This window comes from Rhinoraja longicauda, chromosome 24, assembly GCF_053455715.1.
Source record: "Rhinoraja longicauda isolate Sanriku21f chromosome 24, sRhiLon1.1, whole genome shotgun sequence".
NCBI lineage: Eukaryota > Metazoa > Chordata > Chondrichthyes > Rajiformes > Arhynchobatidae > Rhinoraja > Rhinoraja longicauda.
The window spans coordinates 32,794,726-32,819,240 of record NC_135976.1 but is presented as its reverse complement, the minus strand read 5'-3'; the positions used below and the strand labels follow the sequence as shown (position 1 = coordinate 32,819,240).

The 24,515-nt window shown below is 39.0% G+C and overlaps 1 protein-coding gene across 4 annotated transcripts in view; it reads left to right on the top strand.

Moving 5' to 3' along the window:
- The window catches only part of LOC144605592 (AMP deaminase 2-like), a 127,063-nt gene that overhangs the window by 55,820 nt on the left and 46,728 nt on the right, over positions 1–24,515 (top strand). For all 4 annotated transcript variants that reach the window (XM_078421025.1, XM_078421024.1, XM_078421026.1 and 1 more), the window contains exons 2-5: positions 13,032–13,162; positions 15,264–15,394; positions 16,720–16,788; positions 23,879–23,990. In XM_078421025.1, the coding sequence (XP_078277151.1) occupies positions 13,032–13,162; positions 15,264–15,394; positions 16,720–16,788; positions 23,879–23,990 (443 nt within the window). The remainder of the gene's footprint in view (positions 1–13,031; positions 13,163–15,263; positions 15,395–16,719; positions 16,789–23,878; positions 23,991–24,515) is intronic.

The window sequence follows — 24,515 nt, the reverse complement described above, 5'->3', positions numbered from 1 at the left end:
GTAAAGGAACGTCAATGCATTTTCAAGTTAGAATGGTGTGAGGGTTCGGAAAATTCTACGTCATGGTGTTCCCATGCTTTTGCTGTCCTTGTCCTTCCAGCTGGCAAAGGTGATGGGTTTGAAAGGTGCTTTCTCTGAAGTCTTGAGTTCTGCAGTGCTCATGTAGATGGTACAACCTGTTGCTCCTGTGAATCGGTGATGGATTGAGTGAATGTGCAACTCCATTTATATACTAAAACTCTAGTTTGTTTGTTTGTTCCTGAACTACAGCCAAAACGGTACACGATAGCATGACAATTTTCGGCCCACCTTACTCACCATCATCCATTTGGTGCAAATAAAACAAGTTTAATAGAAATCGGTGTTATATTTTTAGTTATTCACAATTTAAAGTTTAAATCTATATCCGGGAGGGGGAGGGGGAGAGGGGGGAAGGGAGGGGGAGGAGAGTGTGCTGCACCATTGCAGGGGAGGTTTGGGCCCAACGGGTACACTTGGTCTAGTATTTAATACAATTAACAAAAACATGTAATCTCTTTAATTAAAAGATACTGTGAATTTTTCAAATGGAATGCAAATTATTTCCATATGTTCTCGTCCAGTTATGTGGTGCTCCCTCATTTGACTTCCTATAGTGAGAACATTTGGTTTTGAGTTTTCATGCAGTGCAATGGGAGATTTATTTGTAATTTATAAAAACATTGAGTATAATCAGCAGGTAAACATAATTATGTAAATATGGATGATAGACACAATGCTGGAGTAACTCAGTGGGACAGTTAGCATCTCTGGAGAGAAGGAATGGGTGACCTGATGGGTCGAGACCCTTCAGACTCAGAAATATGGAACTCAAGTTGACAATATGTGAACTTACATAGAGTTCAGATCTTTTTATCAGATTATTGCGAAAAGTTGAAAATATGTTAACTGATGAATGATATTGTAAATATTTTAAAATTATATCCTGCATTTAGTATTCAGTTTCATAAAAGGTTGGAATATGTTTGAGATCAGCAGCACAGACAGTGATTTAAATTGGATCTGACTTTTTTTTCTTCTGTTCTTCTTGCTTTATGTGGAGCAAAGTTCCACTGGGGATTCAATTTAGAATATTTTTGTGCATTCAAACAGTGAAAATATATCATTTTTCTCCCTTTCTGTCAAACAGTGCTCAGGGCAACTTGTTTCATTGCAAAACTCCTGTCCTCTTGATTTTCACATTCCATCCCATTTTCATGGCAAGCCCTTCATCGAACATGGTGTAATCTGGCACAGGAACAGGTCTTTCGGCCCACAGTGTCACTGTTGCACATGATGCTAAATTAAAGTAACCCCATCTGCACATAATGCATGTCCCTTGATTCTCTGCATATTCATGTGCCCATCTAAAAGCCACTTAAATGCTACTCTCCCATCTGCTTCTTCCATCACACCAACAGTGCACTCCAGCACCTACGACTCTGTGCCCCCCAAATCTGCTTTAAACTTTGCCTCTCTCACTTTACAAGTGTACCATCATTGTTTGTTGCACAGTGCCTGAAGATATTAGCATGGCAGATTTTTGCTTGAGTAAATGCGTGCTACAAATTTTGATCAAATCACACTCCCTTTTATCTCTTGTATCCTAGTTAGTTTAGAAAAGGTGACCTTGGAAGGCATTAGCTTGGCAGGTTTAGTGGGTGTTGCAGTATTTCTTATTTTAGAATACATTTTGGATGTTTTGACCTGCTGCAAAATGCTAATTAAGGATAAGTGGTTATAAAGCTGTCTTCATGAAAATACATCAGAATTTGCATAATGTCAAATAAAATGTACCCTTTTGTTTGTAAGTAATGCTTTACCGTTAAATGTTCTTTTTTGGATCCATGATATTGAGATTATGAGACAAGATGTGGATCTGTGCTTGGCTTTACTTTCATATCCTTCCGGATAATGGTTGATAATTTTAGCCTGATGGTGACACGTTACAGTCTCTTAATTAACAGATGTGAATAACAGCTATGGTGAAAATAGAATACGTTGTATTCTGGAAAGTTCTATTAATCAAGGAGGATAAGATTAAAGCCGTTAATGGGAGGGGTGGAGGAGATACTAGTGCTCGACAGGCTGGCTCTATTTACGACTTCTTTCTGTTCACATTTGATCTTCCATCGGATCTAAAATATAAAAATATTACACACTTTCTGCTCTTGGTGTGGCATGACTTTTTTCAACGGTTACTAATAAACAATGTGGCCTTCAGAAGAGTCATTATGATAAAATTTGTTGATGCCCCGAATAGTGGAATTTGAGGAAGTATGAGGAAAAATGTACCAAATTAGCAGGGTCAAATGAGATCAATAGCTGCTACAATTTAATGTTGCCGGATAAATAGCATATGTAGGATGAATAAAAGTAACAAAGATGTACTATGAATAATGTTCATAGTAACTTTGAATGAAGCAGAAAAGACAGATTAATTTTTGTGGACTCAAATCTGGATATGAAAGGACCTTTTTGTCATCAATGAGGTGTAGGTCAGGAGCATGATGGAATACTCTTTACTTGCCTGGATTGATGATGTAACATTATTCACAAGAAGCTTGTCCCTCTCCAGAACAGAACAGCCTGCTTGATTGGCACACGATCAATTGCCCTCAACATTCATTTCATCCACCACTGGTGCACAATGGCTGCAGTGTGTATTATCTACAAACTGCAATGCAGTTACTTGCCCAGACTGCCCCAGCACCATTTCCCCAACCCATGACCTTTTACATCAAAAAGGACTGGGGCAGCAGACACAGGCAAATACAGCCATCTTTAGATTCACTGTCTCTGGCACTGCAAGCGCTGAAAGGCAGCAACTACCGCTGTGCCACCGCTCCACCGTTCTGCAATCCCTTCTAATTTACCAGGGATCCCAAGCTGTCTTTAAATTTACTGGGTTAACTGGGAAATATTATAAACTGTGTAATACCTAAAACAAATTGAAAAAATATGTTTGGGTATTTCGGTAATCCAGAAAATCTGCTGTTCGGATACCAAAGATGACAAATTTATCAGAGTTTCATTGTACTGTGAAATTAGAAATGAAAATTATTCCTGAGCCTTCAAGTTTAACATTATTTATTTATATTTATATATATATCAGTTGTTGATATATATATATATATATATATATATAATATGCGTTTTCTTTTTGCAAGTAACCACATGGAAGCAAATCATTGGTTTGCAGCCATGCCATATGGTGCATTGCTAATTTATTGTGACTGATATTAACTGCTAAATGAACATTTTCCAGTGTGATCGTTAGATGCTGCATGCATTTTCATTTACAAACACGAGGAAGTAACTGTTTTTCAGTAAAGGTTTGGAAAAACCAAGACTCACTTTATTGGAGATGTCCGAAGAAGGCGTTCTCAGTTTCTAATGAAGAATATTTAGGCATTGTTTGAACAAATAATGGTTTCATGTAGTTTTAATGTTATTTTGAAAATATGGTTACACAGTATGCCAATGAGTATCCATGACTATAACGTTCTTTTTCCCTCCAGCAGTTTAAGGGATTTTCGGAGTTGTTGATTTTAACAGGAATACAATGCTGACAGTTTCAAGTCTTGCATTTATTGAATAATCCAACCTTCACAATGTCCTTGAGAGGGTGGGGATGATCCACCTTCTGGAACCCCAGGCTCATCCTGGTGAAGCTCTTCACAGTGCTGTTCAGGAGTTGCCGGGGGAATAGTGGTGGTGGGGGTGGGGAGATACCAATTATATCTCAAGTTAGTGATGCTTTATTAATTTAGTTAGAAAGTTGCACACTAAGTAAAATATATCCTTCCCACATTAACTGTCACAGCCTTAGGTCTGCCAGCAAGTTCTGGGACAATCTTATCCCTTAAAAGGAGAGATCTATGACATTATATTGAATTTACAGAGGGGGTTGGCATGTATTTTGCTGGTTGCTACTAAATGAGCTTCTCATTCTAGATGGTGAAGTCATGGGCTTGGGAAATATTGCCTTGATATGTTGTGGCTGTGTATTTTGTTAAAGATGGAAGGAGTGAATATGTAAAGTGGTGGATGGAGTACCAATTAACTGAAAAATTCTAATAAGAAGGAACTACAGCTTCTGGTTTATACTAAAGATAGACACAAAACGCTGGAGTAACAGCGGGCTAGGCAGCACCTCTGGCAAAAATGGATAGGAGATGTTTTGAGTCTGGACCCTTCAGACACAAATTTTGTCTTGACTTAAGCCTTGCATTTGGTGAAAAGGATCTATAGAGTTTGAATGTATAACACTTGACTCAGAATAGTTTGATATGATCTTGTGTGTTTGTGGTGGGTCAAGTATGTAGGTATTCCCACCCTTGTAGTAGTTTGTCATCCGATCCAGTAAAGCAACCTTATCTATTTTTCTTGGAAGTGACCAGTTGTAATCTCAAGTTGCTGGACTGTTTTGCTTATAATATTTGCTGCATATCTCTACACTTGTAATAGAATATGTATTGACTGACACTGTAGCTTGCCAACACAAATATGTTGGCTGGCTTGGCAAGGTATCTCCATATTCGAAAGAAACTGATCTGTTCAACTTGGTTTGGGTTAATTTTGTCAGTTAGCCAAGAGAGTAGCACTGTTTTGTGTAATTGAAATCAAGCAGTCAAGGCATGAAAATTAACAGAGAGAAAGCCTCTGGAAAGACAGAATCACAAATTGATTATGATGCTTAATAAACAGCAGGAAGTTTTTCAGTAGTTTAGGAAATAACCGTAATTATATACGGTCAGTACAGTAGCCATTTTGAATTTAGATTGGAGGCTACATCCAGTGCATTGTAATTTTGTTTAGCACTCGGGATGCATACCAGAAGTGAGAGTGCTAAAGGAATTATGTTAAAATAGTTCAATAAAACATTAGTGTGGTGAGATGTGCTACAGACAGCACTACTATGTTGGAATAGTGACTAACACACCTGCCTTCCTTGTTGCTGCAAGTTGTCGTGCGAGCATCCTTGCTCTGTGAGAAGAGGGCTATCATTGGCAGTGCTGAGATGGGAGCACTGGCCTGTTTATTGAGAGTGAAAAGGTTGTATAGACAGGCCAACAAGATCGTGTGATGTCCTTCATTATCGCCTGCTTGAAAACTGTGCCCCCTTCCCTTTTTTGACTTAACAGTGATTAGTCAAATGAGGAAAGGGGGAGACAGCAACATTCCATCTTGTTCCTTTCACCTTTGACAAACCTTCCCTTTTATTTTTCTCTTCCATTTCCCCTATTTACATTTCTTAACGTCCAAAAATGTATTTTATTTCCGACTTACTCCTGTGCTGATAGAACATTGAGCTGAAACATAAATCTTTTCCTCTCCACTGATGCAGCCTGACTCAATTAAGCATCGTCCATTTTGATTTCAGATTTTCAAGTAAATGCAGTATTCAACTTTTCTGCTAATAATGACAGTTCTTAATGAAGAGCATGATAAATCCCCAAAATAATTCTAACAGTGGTTTCATGTATAGTGCCTTTCAAAATTACAATATACAGAATTTGCTGAATCCATGATGCTAGATCTCTACCATAATGGGACAGACTGCCTCAGTGGACCATCTTGCAGTCCTGCCTTATTGAATGAAACTTGTGAGCACAGTTTATTTCAGGCTCCCTGGTTTCTTATCAGGGGTTTGTGGTCTATTGTAGACCCATCTGCATTTGCAGAAAATTTCTGCAAATTGCCCCGATTAACACAAAGTAAATACTAATTTTCAGCAATTATGTCTGTCACGAACACAGCTTGATTTTTTTGTGTATTTCATCCTTGCAACTTGGAATCTAATTCATAACATTTTGGTTTATTTGAATTCAGCTTCCAGAAGTCAATGTTGATGCGAATTTCAAATATGTTTCAAACCAGACACAACACTAGTTCAAGTGGTTAGTTCCTGATCTGCATCAACCAGGTGGATCTAGAAACCAGGTGGAACTGATTAATAAAGGGGGCATAGGGATCTTTAAATAAATAAACATGAAAGCCTTTAAATTACGCTGTTACCAATTTAAAAGGAAAAAAATATGAAAAATTGTCCAGATGCTAACCGAAAATTTAAAAAAAACTCGAATGGAAATCAAAAATGAAAGAAAATTATGGAATTACCCAGCTGATCAGGCCGCATCCATGAATAAAGAAAAACTGAGCTAAAATCATTCAGATTTGAGCCTTAATTAGAACTTGCTTAAAGCAAGTCAATTGTAATAGTATTCTACGTCTGTCTATTTAAGGGGAGAGATTAAGCCATTCACAGATCAACAATGAATGAATAGTATTACATTCTTTGGATATAAAGCCTGCCATAGGCTTATGAGGTGTACCCAGATTACAATTAGTTACTTCATGTACGGAGCAAGAATCTAATGGGTGATCAGCTCATAAATAGGAGGCACTATCATTCTGAAAAGTCTTCTATTGAATTGTAGTAGAAATAGGCAATCCAGTCATTCTATCTAATCGTACAATACCATTAGATCATGGCGGATTGGATGAATGAAGCTTTAAATATGGATGTAGTGAAGTATGGAAAGATTGAGAAGCTTGGTCTCTTTGAAAGTGCAGAACAAACACACCTAACTATATGGTAGAACCACAAGGAACGCAGGTGTTGGAATCTTGAGCAAATACAAAGTGCTGGAGGAACTTGAGGTGTGAAGCAAAATCTGTGGAGGAAATGGACAGTAGGCATTTCAAGTCGGGACCGGGAATCTTTCTCCCTCCTTTCCTAAATGTTATTCAGATAGTCAAACTCGCCTGGTCCTTCCGTATGGCACAGCAATTTTTCCCATCTTATCAGACTTTTTTTAAAGTTCAGAATGCTTCCCTTTCGATTACTGTATTGTTTTGTCATTTATAATAAATAACAATCTTATGTACTAGCTTATTGAATCAAAGCTGTTGGTTTATTTTGAGATTGCAAAATGTATCTTGTCAAAGTGATCTTGGAAACGTGTTGCATTTATGACACCGTGTGATATTTGATTACAGTCTAATGGTTTCATATCATAGATGTTAATAATTCACACATTTTTAACAAGGTTGGAAACTTTCATAGAGCTGTAGCTAGGAAGGAAACACTTTGTGTAGATTGCAGGATGTAAATTGCGTTACATAAAATTAAATTGAATTACCCTCTATTCTGTTACATAGCTGAAATTAAAATACTCTTTAATTACTCTGAATTGGGTAAGATAACTGTGGGGCTGCAAGAGATGCAGTTACTCTAGTTCTTGCATTGTAACTTGAGCAACTTCTGGTACTGACTGTGCAGAACGTGCAGATTCCCCCTGTCTCTGTGTGCGATACATAGTGATTAACTCTTATGTTGTAAGGCCGAGAAACTGTCTTGGACCCAATAATGGACAGTGATGTTGTGTGGATAAGCCCGCTGGAAACAATTTCAATTATTTCATTTCCCATAGAAACATTTTTGAGTTTATTACTACAAAGAACATTGTTCTGTTTAATTTTATTCATGCACAGTTTTTTAGTACTGCTGCTGTATAATATATAAAGCTATTTGAAATGTGTTTTTTTCTCTTCCTGCACGCCCAATTAATTGAATTATTTCAATTCTCTAATTATCTACTTTGAACTCTTCCGCTCTGTAGTATGATTCGTTTTATTTTATTCATATACTATAATTTAGTATATTTATTAAAATATTGTACAGAATGACTGATGCATGTGACGAGCAGATGGGGTGTGGCATGGCGTTACAAAGATAAGACAGGGACAGCAGATTTGCCATGAATGGTTTGAATTCAGCAGCGCTAAAACCTTCCTGCAGGAAGACTGAATTGAAACATGCGAATGATGGCTGTTAACTAATGTTTATAATGCTTTGGGGATGTGGGTCACATCTTAAAAAGAATAATCATTGGCTTGTGCATTTCCAGCAGTTTATGCCCTTATGTTTAAAGACCCTGAAATAAATGAAAATGGTTTTGATTGATTGATACATTTCACAGTGAAATTCTTTGTTTTGCAAACCATACACAAAGTCGGCAAAGAGTCGCCACATATAGGGCGCCGACAAAAGTATAGGGTGCCGACAAACTTGCTATATTTGGTTATCCTGCACTTAAGTATAAATATTTTTAAAGTGATTGCTAGCCTATTCGTCAGTAATTTATGTGTGAAAATGTTTGCAACACTAACCTTGAAAGCTCTTCAATCATGTCATTTCTCCTTTACATCTAGCTGTAAATATATATATTGAACACGTTATGAGGGTTATGGAGTTATTGGCAGAAGGCTTTTGTATATATCTACAAAAGTTCTAAGCTCGGATATTCCAATTGGCTTCCACTATCTCCTTTATTCCTCTAGCTCCCACTGTTTCTCCCTTTAGAGTCTTCCAAAAGAAGGTTATTGGCTGCAATTTCCAGGGTACAAGCCTATATCACACAGCTATATGATTCACCCATAATGTACTATGTCTTGCTCGTTTCCATGCTTAAATAAAAAAACACGATGCATTCCTTTTCCTATTGAGGGTGGGTCTACAAAAATGAGAGGCTAGTTGTGATTTTACTGTGAATCCAAACCTTGCACCTGCCCCTTAGCTCCACACAAGCACCACAAAGACTATATCCCATTATACAAAACAAGGATGTAAAAAAATAAAGAATGGTTATTTTAAAGAAGTAAAATGGTACATGTCAAAACATTTGAAAACCCCAAATGAGACACGTGCATTTTGTTCCGGAGAAAGCCAGAAATCAAAATAATGAGGTTCTTGGTTTAGTAACACAATCTGTGGCATATTAACAGTTTGTGATTCAGTGTTTTCCATCTCTCTCTTGCTGTGTTAAATATACATTGAGACCACAGGAATAAGATCTGGCTTTTCAATATATTCTGAATGCACTCTTGCATTTCATTTTATTTTGTAATTTAATTTGATGGATTCCATTTTTACCCTTTCAATGTTCTTATAATTACAGTTAACAGCAGTCTGCTGCCAAAGCCAAAACTAATTACTGTAAGCCTGTTTGAGATGCTGGCAATTAGTTTTGTTGGGTTCGGCTTTGTTTTTCATGTGGAACTATATAATAGCATTGGGAGTAGTGCAGCTATCTCACAGCAACAGTGACTTGGATCCAATCCTGACCTTGGGTGCTGCCTGTTGGAGTTTGAGCATTTTTCCTGTGAGCAGGTGGGCTTGCCCCAGATCCGGTTTTCTCCCACATCTCAAAGATATGCTGGTTAATTCGGAAATGTAAATTGCCCCAAGTGTAGGTGGATGGTGGGGTAATTAATATGTTGGAGACTGATGAAGGTTATGAGAGAATGGATTATATAGTGAATTAAGTGAGGAATGGGATTTGTGAGATTGCCCTGAGTTGGTATGGCCTTAATGGACCAAATGGTCTCTTGCTTGCAATTAAGTATGAGAATATTAGAATCATGAATTCATCTTGGATCTTTCATTCTACATGATTGTAATGTGGTAAAGTCAACAACCTTTTTTACTCTTTCTCGTTTTTCATAGAACAGTTTACTAAGGAGACTTTGGTAACCTTAAAATTGAGTCAGTCTTCAACTTCACAGATGAAAATCTACTTATACCTCACACAATAAAATGCATATTTGGTTGTTGTGGTAAATCATCCTGGTTGTGGGAGTTTCTCAATGAGTTATGCCAAACCATCTCAAGTTGCTTCATCAATGGTTCTCCTTTTCATCATAAAGTCATGGGTGGGGATGTTTGCTGATGATTGCATAGTATTCAACTCCAGCATGCAGCAGGACCTAGACAAGAGTTGTGGGGTGATGAGTGACAAGTAACATTTCCACAACAAACATGCCAGATGATGACCAGCTCCAAGAAAATAAAAGTCTAAACACTTACCCTTAACATTCAATGAGGTTACCATTGCCAAGTCTCTCGCCTTCAATATAATAAGGGTAATCATCGGCTCTATCTAGCCTGGATGAGCGCAGCACCAACAACCCTCAATAAACTTGACATCATCTACAACAAAGCAGCTTGCTCGTGTAGCAAGGAACTGCAGATGCTGGTTTACACTGAAGATAGACACAAAATGTCAGCTGTTCCTTTTCTCCAGGGATGAGTTACTGCAGCATTTTGTGTCTAAAGCAGATTGCTTAATTAGTATGCCACCAACCACCCTAAACTTTTCATCCGTCCCCTACCATTGCATAGTGGTGTAGGGAGTGAATGTTTAGGGTGGTTGCAGAATGTATCATCTACAAATTGTTCTGTAATTATCAGCCAGGTAAACATAAATAGTATCTCCTAAAACATCAACTTCTGCCACTGAGAAGGAAATGAACATCTTGTGCATGGGAGCACCTCCGCCTGCAGTTCACTTCTAAGTCACACACCATCCTGTGTTGGAAATATATCACTGGTTCTTCCAGCCGCACATTATGGGAGGTTCTTCAGCAGAACAAGGTGTCCCATCACAATCTTATAACTAGGGGAATGAGGGAAGGGCAAAAATGCTTGCCCTGATGGTAATGCCGAGATTCCTGAGTCATAGAATTTAACGGCAAGGATAAAAATCCTTCAGCCCTTTATCCGAGATGTCTGTCTGAGCTTGGCCCATTTGCCTGCATGTCGCCCATATCCCTCTATCCTTTCTATGTAAATTACTTTTAAACATTGTAACTGCAGTCACCTCTACATTTATCTTTGGTACGTTGTTCCATATATCCACCGTCCTGTGCTCGCGCTCCTTTTCCATCTCATTAAAAATCAATATAAACTAAAAACTCGATGATGTAGACTTATGCAAAAAAAATCAGGCACAGTGGAAAAAATAATGAAATGTTATTTGAACTGAATCATAAAGCTATTAGCACTACCAACTGGAAATTATTTTGTAGACAATGGAGCCTAAAATAATTGTGAACTGGGGTAGTCCTGTGCTTGTGATTCCTTTGCATGGTGTATATACATACACTTAAACAGCCAGCTGTGTTTTTGTCAGCTTGCTTATTCAGTGATACCGTAGTTATACAGCACGAAGAGAGATCCAGATAGACGAAACAGGTCAAATTTGTCCATGCAACCAAGATGCTCATCTAAACTAGTCCCATTTATGCCATATTCCTCCTCTAAACATTTCTAATCCCATCCATGTGTTGTACAAAATTGTGTGCAGGCAACCATAGTTCCTCTTCAGCAAGCAGCTTTGTTTACAATGCTAATTTGTTTATTGCTATTTGATGTGAAAGACTTTATGAGCACTTTTAAATATTTAATGGCCCACAATTAATGGTGTTTAATTGCACTTACCATTAGTGTGTAAATTATGCAGCAACTGAATTTGCACAAGTTACAAAATATAAACGACTCGACCTTTAAACTTGCAAAAATATACCTGCTACTTCATGTGACTTTCTTAGTGTCTTGTTTCCAAACATCAATTGCTGATTGAATTAATCCTAAAAAGTCAGAGCCAATTCTGGAAGGATAAGCAGCTATGGAAAACATGAAACATGACTCCAGGTTCATTGCTGCTTTGTATTAGCGGTGACAAAGATGGCAATCTGCATTTATTTATAGTAGTTGTGTTGAAAGTCATTCAGGCGTTTAGCAATAGCACCATGATCCCATAGAGCTGCACAGCATCCTCACGTAAGTCAGAATTGCCATCCCCATCCCCTGACCGAAATAACTCACTTAGAGTATTAATTGTCTCAGCTGTGTCTGGCACACTTTCTCTGGCATGTGGCCTTCTGAGTAAGCACCGCCAACATTGCAGGCTTGTGTCCGATGTAAACTTGAGTGATCGTACAGCGATGTGGAAATTACAAACTTCCTTGATTGCACTGGGGACTCAGTACAGAATTATTTACGTAAGTGCGAGTTTATGTCAATCGCCTAACGCTATACGTTATTCCCTTTATCCTGTACCTCTAAACTGTGGATGGCTCAATTGCAATCATGTATAGTCTTTCTGCTGACTGGATAGCACGCATCAAAAGGCTTTTCACTGTACCTGGGTGCACATGTCAATAAACTAAACTGAAAAAGAAGTTGGGGAGTATCTGTATCCAGTTTCCTTTTGAGGTGTCATTATTCCGCTTCAAATACTTCAATTATAATGTTTCTACAGGTTGAAAAGGAATGTTGCAGAGATACTGTATGAATGACATTTTCAGGTACAAGTTGTGACTAATATTTCCACTCGTTTGTCTGAATGGCTCACTCCAACTTCAGGAGGATATTGATGATCATGCTCCTTCCTGGTTAATCTGCTGAATTGGCAGGTCGTCTTGCTTTGTGTAGATTTTGCTAGGTTTCTGGAAGTTGTGCTCCCAAGTTTGATGATAACCGGTTGCCCATGCTAAAACCAGTGCTCATACCTAGTTATCCCAACAGGAAATTCTCATCCCACTCCCCTCTAATGATTCAAAATGGGATGTTTATTGGACTGGAATTTGTTGCCAATTGCAAATAGTCTGTGCTTGCTGGTTGCTGCCTCATCTCCTTCTCTGATATCAAGATTATCGTGGGACCCCTCAGATGCCCAATGGCATACTTGAGCATTGAATAAGAACAAAGGAGTCCAAGTTAAGATAAAATTTCCTTTTCATTTATAGGCTTATTGAAAACAATTTAGAGGCCATTTTCATCTTGTACATTTACTTCCATCAGTTATTCGATTGATGTTTGCTTACAAACCTTCTCTTTGTATTTTATTAGGATTGACAGAATAATATATGAATTTATTTTTGCCCTTGAACTTTTAAAACTACTTGGTTTGAAGGAACCTGCATATAATAACTGCTCGGTAATACTGTAATAATACTGATTATTGGAGATCTTTGATGAAACGTTTAATTTTCTTTTAACTCTTGCAAAGGAAATGGTTAGATAATTAGGTTGTGAGGAATAAATGACAAGCTCTGTTATTGTTTATCATTCATATTTTAATTATGCCATTTTTATTATTTTTTGTGGTGATGATTCATTGCTGTGAACCTTTTGATCAAAATATCTTTATTTGCTTTCACAGATTTACACAAGAACGGGACTCTGAAGCAAATTCATTGCTCTCAGTCATTACCTGGCACTCCACTCTCTTTGAAAACTTTTCCTATCAATCTCCCTACATCAATGGATGGAAAGTTTAAGGAGATTGCAGAGGTGCGTAATTTCTCATTCAGCAGCTACAGTTTGAGGCTTTCTTTTCACCCCAAAAAAATCATTTTGATTTTTAAAGCTTTTAGAAGCTCTTTGGTACTTTTTGTTCCATGAACAGTAAGCACTTAATTTCTTTTCTGAAAGGGTGGTGCATTAATGATTTGCTTTGAATTTTCAGAGATGTTTCTTAGTCTACGCTAGCTTTTTCCATTCTCATTCTATTTGCAGAATTATTTTTTCTAGCTAATTTTAGTTCTTTTCGATATCCTGTTTTGCGTACACTTGGCTTTTTCTTACATCCCCAACCTAATTAAATCCATGCATTTCAAATTTGTTTGCAGTTGTATTATGACCGAGCACCAAACTAAACTCTGGGATTCCATTTTGGTACATTTCTAGGTTCTCAAGGTAGGCATTGGGAAACATCTTTGGACCTCAATGAAAATTCCATATCCTTATCGGTGGCATAATCTTGGCTGAAGTGGACTGTTTGCAACCTTTTGCATTCGATTTGATCCTGGTCTGAAGTTCCAATTACATATCCTCGTGCACAAAAGGTCGTCATCTTCAGCTCATCCAGCCAGCTCATGCTGCCTGTATCGTATTCCATCCACGTTGACGAACATTGGCATTTGGTCCCTTAAAATTCTGATTTGCATGTTCATATTTCACCATGGCCCTGCCACTCTCCTCTTTTTAAGGGAAGAAGAAAGTGTTTAGTTTTAGTTTTGTTTCTTGCCATGTTAACTGAGGTGCAGTGAAAAGCTTTTGTTGCATGCTATCCAGTCAGCGGAAAGACTATAAGTGATTAAAATCCAGTCGTTCACTGTGTATAGATGCAGGTTAAAAGGAATAATGTTTAGTGCAAGGTAAATAGGATTGGTGATAGGATGATTCAGTTGCCTGATAACAGCTGGGAAGAAACATAGAAAAATATGTGCAGGAGTAGGCCATTCGGCCCTTTGAGCCAGCACCGCCATTCAATATGATCATGGCTGATCATCTAAAATCAGTATCCTGTTCCTGCTTTCTCCCCATATCCCTTGATTCCTTTAGCCCTAGGAACCAAATCTAACTCCCTCTTGAAAACATCCAGTGAATTGGCCTCCACAGCCCCTGAACATGGAGGTATGCTTTTTCACACTTTTATACCTCTTGCCTGATGGGAGGGGAGAAAAGGGAGTGTCCAGACTTGCCCTTGAGCATGCTGGTGACCTTGCTGAGGATACGTGAAGTATAGATGGAATCAATGGAAGATAGGTTGGTTTGCGTGATGGTCTGGTCTGCGTCCACAATTCTCTGCAATTTCTTGCGGTCTTAGATGGCGCTGTTCCTAATTCATACTTTGATGCATCCCGATAAAATGCTTTCGATGACGCATCTGTTGGTGTTGGTGTGAGCTGTTGGGGACATGCCAAACATCCTAAGCCTTCTAAGGAAGTAGAGACGTTGGTGTGCTTTCTTGGCCATTGCATCGATATGGCTGATCCAGGACGAGTTGCTGGTGATATTTACTCCTAAGAACTTGAACCTTTCAACCATCTCTCTTTCAGTACCACCAATGTACATATATCATTTTTGATATTTACTAATATATTGAATGATACGGATGCTTTATGTTGCCATATGATCAAAGATTAATGAATGCTTGGTTAGAATGAAGGTTTAGTGGTGAATGTGAAAGACAGCATTTGATTTTCAGATCAATGAATTTCTCAGCTTCATTATTCTTTCCACTGTTCTGAGTAGACCATCATAAAACCTAATCATACTTACTTAATCATCTTTATTTAATCTGTCCATCTTTTGTTCTGATTGTCTCAAAACTGGTCTAACTTGTCTTTAAATATATCAATTTAACAAAGATTTTCTAGATGATATGGCAAAAATAATTTCCTTTTGATAGATTTGCTAAGTAGAGTTTCTGGCAAAGCCAGAACTTTGGGAACTCTAGTCTTTTTCTTACTTTGATTATTATTGGATTTGTATCTACTATTTTTAAATGAGTTATCTTTGCACAACACGAATTGTTGTTATCTTGGTACATCACGTGTAACATGAGAGTTTATTTCACCCTTTGTTTTATTCCTTATTTATACATCAGGAGCTGTTCACTCGATCCCTGACGGAAAGTGACATGAGGACTGCCCCCTATGAATTTCCTGAGGAGAGTCCCATCGAGCAACTGGAGGAGAGGCGACAACGATTAGAACGTCAGATCAGCCAGGATGTGAGGTACTTTGAAGTTTGATAGTACTTTTTAAATTAGTTTGCTCTGCAAGATAACATGGTGGAGAGCACTGTAGTTGGAATTTAGTTATCTTGAGGTTGTGCAATAGTTCAGAAACCAGTAGGGCAAAGTAAATGAATGTTTCACTTTGTCCATCTTTGGTTATACTGCAGTAGTTCAGTTTATTTTGAATAGAAGCTAAATAATATTTGAAAGATTTCATTATCCAGTGAGATGGTCTGATCACACATTTTACCAGTAATCTGAAGTTAATTGCTGTAGCCTACCTTTATATTTTCTTCTTGCCTTTTTTTTCCCATTATTGTAGATAATATTCATTTCATTTTGAAATGTTACATTCTCTTGAAATAAAAGAATTAAGTCATTGAAGATTGATTAACAGAATTTTTATCTCATTAAAAATATACTGAAGAACCTATAGACCCTGATCGTGACTCAGATTTCATGGAATTTTGAATCATGACTGTAGTGTCTTAACTTTGGTGCTATTTCATTATCAGTAGTTTGAATTAGTTCGTAAATGCCTCAGTTGGAGTTAATTATGAACAAGGAATGCATATTGTAGACTGTCTTCATGTTTGACAGTGCTTGTGCATTTGAATGAAAGTTATGCAAATTCCTGTTTTAGAAACTAAGATTTGCTCAGTTTTACCCCAGTTGAGTTCTTTGCTTCCATTTTGGTTGCTGTGCATTCCCGTTGTCAGCTCCCAGTTCTCTCACAATAAATGTTAATCTATGGCAAGTGGACCCAAAGATCCCACTAATGCTTTGAAATGTGCTTTTGATTATTTTGGTTGTTTATTTTAAATGGCTGTCAAAGTTCAGGATTGATATTGTTGAGATGCTGATAATCTGAACAAGGTTATGGGTATTTTGGTCACGGATTAAAGACTTCCCAGTGTAATTAACCAGTTTAATTTGTATTGGGAACCGTGCAAACAACCAATCTGAAGAAGGGTCACAACCCAAAACGTCACCCATTCATTCCTTCTCTCCAGCGATGCTTCCTGTCCCGCAGAGTTACTTCAGCTTTTTGTGCCTATCTAAGCGTATATAAGATATGATTTGAACACAATGCAATGTATAAATTAGAATGTATCTGGGAGTCTGATTATTAGCTAAGAAGTTTGAAGCAGGAAAATTATTCAAAATTGCATTAAATTGTTAAAATAATTTGTGAGTTGCCACAACTTGTGAACTGCAGTTAGAATTATGTTTGCTCATATCTGTATTAACAGACTTGTTTTCTCTCTTCCATTTCCCCTTTCTCTCCTTGCATCTTTGCCTTGCTTCTGCCTGCCATCCCCAGACTAGAACCAGAAATTTTACTCAGAGCCAAACAGGACTTCATGAAAATTGACAGCGCTGCAGATCTACAGTGAGTCTTCCTGTGCTCCCCGAAGGAGTGCCTCTTCCACATGGTACCAGTCGTGTAGCTTCTGAACTCTCATGAATGTTCTCTGCTTTCTGTTTCTTTTTTTAACGTTTTCAGGTTTCGATAAATGGTCTTTTGATTTACATAAGGATCCAGTGTTCTTTGACCATCGAACTTTTTCATTTAATTAAGGTCTACAGTTGCAGAAACACTGTTTAATAGCCTCAGCTAAAACTAAAATAATGGTGTTTTTAAAGATGACGGTTTTTTAATAATACATTTCTGTCCATTTTCCCCCCTATGCCTTATACAGTCCAAAAGAAAGAGTAATTGTGGTATGCATGACTTTGAATACTGGATTTGAACTTTGATATCATCTTTCAATACATTAAAACATTTGGTTGGACAAAAAAGGATAGGTTTTTATGCTCTTTAGTTGATGTCTCACAATATACGGAATCTTAGATACGTATTTGTTTGCACTCATTGTAAAAGTAATGAAACAGTGAGATCAACTCTGTTGTTGTATAATTATTGATAGTGTCTGAGACTTCCATAATCTCCAGAACTCAATTTGGTTCATAAAATTATGTCATGGGACAGAATTAGGACATTTGGCACATCAAGTCTGCTCCACCATATGATCATGACTGATTTATTTTTCCCTCTCAACCCCATTCTCCTGCCTTTTCCCCCAAAACCTTTGATACCCTTACAAATCAACAACCTGTCAATCTCTCCTTTAAAAACACCAAATGACTTGACCTCTACAGCCATCCGTAGCAATTAATTCCACAGATTCACCACCCTCTGGCTGAAGAAATTCCTCCGAATCTCCATTCTAAAGGTACGATCTTTTTTTTCTGAGACTGTCTTCTGGTTCTAGACTCAGTTGTCCAAGTCCACATTCAAGGACTATCCGTCCACAATTCTCCTACAACTCAATTTACTAGTTTGCAGATGACATTACCATAGTGGGCCAGATCTTAAAGAATGATTAGATGGAATCCAGGAAGGAGATGGAGAACTTAGCAGCATGGTGGCAAGACAACCTCTCCCCCAATGCCAACAATACAAAGGAGCTGTTCACCAGCATAAGAAAGTAGGGTGGAGTATACGCTCCTCTGTGTATCATTGGTGCTGAGGTAGAGATGGTCAAGAACTTATTAATAGAACTGGATTTGTAGCTGTTAATATCATCAACAATTTGTTATGGCCCAACCATATTCACACTATGGCCAAGAAAGTACACCAACACCAAAGAAGTCTCTCCTCAGAAGCGAATGAAATTTGGCATGTTTCCAGTATCTCTTACCAATTTATTCAGCTGCACCATGTAAAGCATCCTATCCAGATGCTTCACAGTTTGATATGGCAATTGCTCTGCACAGGACAACACAAAATTGCTGAGATATAAATGCAGCATTCACACAACCCAATCTCCCCTCGATTGATTTATTCACAAAATGTTGGAGTAACTCAGCAGGTCAGGCAGCATCTCTCCCGAGATGCTGCCTGACCTGCAGAGTTACTCCAACATTTTGTGAATAAATCGATTTGTACCAGCATCTGCAGTTATTTTCTTATACTCCCCTCGATTGATCCTGTTTACATTTACTGCAGCCTCTGAAAAGCAGCCAGCAAAGTCAACATCATACCTTAGTCAATCTATCTTTACTTCTTCTGAAACCATTTCTTTTTTCTACCTACACTTTCTATGTAGCTGTAACCTTGTATTGTTTCTGTTTTGTTCCTTTTTTTTTTACCTACCTTGATATATAATGAATAGTGTAATCTGCAGGATGGCATGCAGACAAGGTTTTTACTGTAGCTCAGAACACGTTTAATGATAAACTGGTTCCAATTTTTTTTTTGAAATGAGGATGTAATGCCACACAACTATTGATCAAAAACATAGGACAACATGCAAATTGTGAAAATCAGCGTGACCTGGTTATGCTACTTGGCCAATCTGGCACATCCTAATCTCACCTAAACCCGAACATTTTATTGCAATGTACACGACCCAAGGCAAATCCAACACAGTGGTCTATTCTTTTCTGGCTTGGTGAGGCAGCCATTTTCTACAAGGGAGCATAACGAGAGATGGGGAAAAATGAAGCAAGGATTTTTTTTGTGTAGAGTGGTAAAAGCTCATTGCAAACCTGAAAGGTTGAAGCATCATCTTTTGTTGATGCATTTCATGGGAACTTGTTATGTGCACAAGTATGACTGCTTTATGGGTTTAAGTGTACAATGGAGAGGGTTGTTTTGAATAGGAGGATGCTTGTGTGCAATGTCAAATATTAATGCAGGCCATTTGGATTAAATTCTACTTTTAAAAATGTGTTTCTGTGTGATTCTCTGCACACTTGTTATTTGGGATATCTGCATTTCTGGTGCTTTCGTGAGAAAGCTACAATCAGGTATTCTAAAACAGTCCTAACTTGCAGAGGCTGTTTGGAAAATAACCATTTACAATGCCCTTGGGAATACTAAACTGATTAAATCAATTTGTGACATTTCTTTTGCTTGACATTTAGCTAAAATGGATGCATTGAGGATAGATTGCCGATTTGCACTGCTTTAAGAGCAAGTTAACGTTGGAGGGTGTCTATCAAACCTTTTTAGATTTATTTCAATTTTCTGAGTTTTGAAGTTTGTAACTAATTAACCATATAACCATATAACAACTACAGCATGGAAACAGGCCTGTCCGGCCCTACCAGTCCACGCCGACCATTCTCCCTGACCTAGTCTCATCTACCTGCACTCAGACCATAACCCTCTAATCCCCTTCTATCCATATACCTATCCAATTTACTCTTAAATAATAAAATCGAGCCAGCCTCCACCACTTCCACCGGAAGCCCATTCCATACAGCCACCACCCTCTGAGTAAAGAAGTTCCCCCTCATGTTACCCCTAAACCTTTGTCCCTCAATTCTGAAGCTATGTCCCCTTGTTGGAATCTTCCCCACTCTCAAAGGGAAAAGCCTACCCACGTCAACTTTGTCCGTCCCTCTCAAAATTTTAAAAACCTCTATCAAGTCCCCCCTCAACCTTCTACGCTCCAAAGAATAAAGACCCAACCTGTTCAACCTCTCTCTGTAGCCTAAGTGCTGAAACCCAGGCAACATTCTAGTAAATCTCCTCTGTACCCTCTCCATTTTGTCGACATCCTTCCTATGATTTGGCGACCAGAACTGCACACCATACTCCAGATTCGGCCTCACCAATGCCCTGTACAATTTTAACATTACATCCCAACTTCTATACTCGATGCTCTGATTTATAAAGGCAAGCATACCAAACGCCCTCTTCACCACCCTATCCACATGAGATTCCACCTTCAGGGAACAATGCACAGTTATTCCCAGATCCCTCTGTTCCACTGCATTCCTCAATTCCCTACCATTTACCCTGTACGTCCTATTTTGATTTGTCCTACCAAAATGCAGCACCTCACACTTATCAGCATTAAACTCCATCTGCCATCTTTCAGCCCACCCTTCCAAAAGGCCCAAGTCTCTCTGTAGACTTTGAAAATCTACCTCACTATCAACTACACCACCTATCTTAGTATCATCTGCATATTTACTAATCCAATTTGCCACACCATCATCCAGATCATTAATGTAAATGACAAACAACAGTGGACCCAACACAGATCCTTGGGGTACTCCACTAGACACTGGCCTCCAACCTGACATACAATTGTCAACCGTTACCCTCTGGTATCTCCCATTCAGCCATTGTTGAATCCATCTTGCAACCTCACTATTAATACCCAACGATTTAACCTTCTTAATCAACCTTCCATGTGGAACCTTGTCAAATGCCTTACTGAAGTCCATATAGACAACATCCACAGCCTTGCCCTTATCAATTTCCCTGGTAACCTCTTCAAAAAATTCAAGAAGATTAGTCAAACATAACCTTCCAGGCACAAATCCATGTTGACTGTTTCTAATCAGGCCTTGATTATCCAAATAATTATATATATTGTCCCTAAGTATCTTTTCCATTAATTTTCCCACCACAGACGTCAAACTAATAGGTCTATAATTGCTAGGTTTACTTTTAGAACCTTTTTTAAACAAAGGCACAACATGCGCAATGCGCCAATCTTCCGGCACCATCCCCGTTTCTAATGACGTTTGAAATATTTCCGTCATAGCCCCTGCTATTTCTGCACTAACTTCCCTCAATGTCCTAGGGAATATCCTATCAGGACCTGGAGACTTATCCACTTTTATATTTTTCAAAAGTGTCCGTACCTCCTCTTCTTTAATCCTCCTAATTTCCATCACTACTCTACTTGTTTCGCTTACCTCACATAATTCAATATTCTTCTCCTCGGTAAATACCGAAGAAAAGAAATTGTTTAATATCTCCCCCATTTCTTCCGGCTCAGCACATAGCTGTCCACTCTGACTCTCTAATGGACCAATTTTATCCCTCACTATCCTTTTGCTATTGACATATCTGTAGAACCCCTTGGGGTTTACTTTTACATTACTTGCCAAAGCAGCCTCATATCTTTTTTTCGCTTTTCTAATTTCCTTCTTAAGATTTCTTTTACATTCTTTATATTCCTCAAGAACCTCATTTACTCCCTGCCGCTTATATTTATTGTATATCTCCCTCTTTTTCCAAACCAAGTGTCCAATTTCCCTGGAAAACCACGGCTCTTTCAAATTATTATTCTTTCCTTTCCACCGAACAGGGACATAAAGACTCTGTACTCTCAAAATTTCACCTTTAAATATCCTCCATTTCTCTATTATATCCTTTTCATAAAACAAAAATTTCCATTTCACTCCTTTTAAATCCTTTCTCATCTCCTCAAAATTAGCCTTTCTCCAATCCAAAATCTCAACCCTTGGTCCAGATTTGACCTTCTCCATAATGATATTGAAACTAATGGCATTGTGATCACTAGACCCAAAGTGCTCCTCAACACATACCTCCGTCACCTGACCCATCTCATTTCCTAACAGGAGGTCCAACACTGCCCCTTCTCTGGTAGGCACCTCTACGTATTGCTGCAAAAAACTATCCTGCACACATTTTACAAACTCCAAACCATCCAGCCCTTTAACAGAATGTGATTCCCAGTCTATATACGGAAAATTGAAATCACCCACAATCACTACTCTGTGCTTACTACTAATATCTGCCATCTCCTTACATATTTGCTCTTCCAATTCTCGTTCCCTATTTGGCGGTCTATAATACACCCCTATAAGTGTTGCTAAACCTTTCTCATTTCTGAGTTCCACCCAAACAGCCTCCCTAATCGAGCCTTCTAGTCTGTCCTGCCAAAGCACTGCTGTGATATCCTCCCTGACAAGCAATGCAACACCCCCACCTCTTGCCCCTCCGATTCTATCACATCTGAAACAATGAAATCCTGGAATATTTAATTGCCAATCGCAACCCTCCTGCAACCATGTTTCACTGATCGCCACAACATCATACTTCCAGATGTCAATCCAGGTTCTAAGCTCATCCACCTTTCTTACAATGCTCCTAGCATTAAAATATACACATTTAAGGGACCCATCATTTCTTATTCTCAGTTTATTTCTTTTCCCTTCTTTCTCTCCTACATATTGGGTCTGAGTGTTTCCCTTTTCTGCCTCCTGCCTCACACACTGCCTGTTAGCTATCTGTGTTTGAGTCCCTCCCCCCAACCGTACTAGTTTAAAGTCTCCGCAATTATTTTAGCAAATCTCCCCGCCAGGATATTGGTTCCCCTCAGGTTCAGATGCAACCCGTCCTTTTTGTACAGGTCATACTTCCCCCAGAAGAGGTCCCAATGATCCAGAAACTTGAAACCCTGCTCCCTGCACCAGTTCCTCAGCCACGTATTTATCCTCCACCTCACTCCATTCCTATTCTCACTATCGCGTGGCACAGGCAGTAAGCCTGAGATTATTGCTTTGGAAGTCCTTTTTTTTAACTCTCTTCCTAGCCCCCTAAATTCTCCTTTCAGGACCTCTTCCCTTATCCTACCTATATTGTTGGTACCTATATGTACCACGACCTCTGGCTCCTCTCCCTCCCCTTTCAGGATATCCTGGACACGCTCAGACACATCCCGGACACCGGCACCAGGGAGGCAAACCACCATCCAGGTCTCCCGACTGCGTCCACAGAAACGCCTATCTGACCCCCTCACAATAGAGTCCCCTATTACTATCGCTCTCCTCTTCCTTTCCCTACCCTTCTGAGCAACAGGGCCGGACTCCTTGCCAGAGGCCCGGGCACCGTCGCTGCCCCCAGGTAGGCTGTCCCCCCCAACAGTACTTAAACAGGAGTACTTATTTCCAAGGGGTACAGCCACCGGGGTACTCCCTAGTCCCTGCCTCTGCTCCTTGCTCCCCCTAACAGTGACCCACTTGTCTACCTCCCGTGGTCTAGGAGTGACCACCTCTCTGTAACTCCTATCTATAACCTCCTCACTCTCCCTGATCAGACGGAGGTCATCAATCTGCCGCTCCAGGTTCCTAATACGGTCCCTTAGGAGCCCCATCTCGTCACACCTGGCGCAGATGTGGATGTCTGGAAGACTATCAGACTCCCAGATTCCCCACATCCGACACCCAGAACAAAAAACTGCTCTGGCATTCATACTCCCCAAACAAAGCCCCGTGCTCGGTTACTAAACCTACCGCCCGGCCGCTGCTCCAACCGCTCCAACCGCCCACCCCAAAGAACTGAGTGATCTCCTGGGAGAGGCGAAAAACCGGATTAAAAACCCAGGCCAATTTGGGAAAAAAAAATCCGGGAAATTCCTCTCCGACCCCAAGCTAGGCGATCGAAATTTGTCCGGGAGATCACACAGGTCTTACTCCTTACTATCCCCACACAATCCCCACACAATACTTCCCAAGCAACACAGTTTAAAATTTAAGTGATTTGTGAATTACCACCATGGAATGTATTCGAATAACTCTTGTGTCTTCTAGCACTGAATTATTTTAGCAAATGAAAATACTTGAAGATGTACCATGCAGTAAACTCGGCTAGACACGTAATGTAATGTGGCATGTGTTGTGACCTGTCCTCTGGACCTTTTTCTCAGATACTACAGAGATCAAATTGATACTGCAGCAGAGAAGTATCCAGAAGAGCAAGAACATGATCTTGTCCAGGAATTTCAGCGGGTTAGCATATCAGGAGAAGATAAGTGTGGGGTATGGCGGAATTTTGTTTGCATATTTCTAATACTGGGTAGGATTAACTGCAGTGATCTTCCATTCTGTAAAGCGAAGGGTTTATTTTGGAAATTAATCATCGAGCTTTTTATGAAATATGATGCTTGATCATGCAACATCATGCATCGCCTTGCTTAGTCATAATATTCCCAGTTGCATCGAAAGCAAAATCATCTTGATTACTGGGAAAGATCTTGTCGATTCTTGGATTTAGTACTGTGATGCTTTTTAGTAACTTTTTAGAGCTTTGTAAGGCCAGAGAAGCTTATTTTGAGTCATTAGAAGCTTTTAAATGTTTCACGATATTTTGTTTTTATTTTCGTTGGGATCTACAAACCATTAATATGCAACTTTTAAGCATATCATATTTTGTTTCACTTGGAGTCTACAAATGATTAATTTGCAGCTTTTAAGCATTTCATATTTTGTTGTTTTGTTTCACTGGGAGACGACAAGCCATTAATCTAGTAAATTCTAATGGGATCATCACCCACAAGTGAGAAA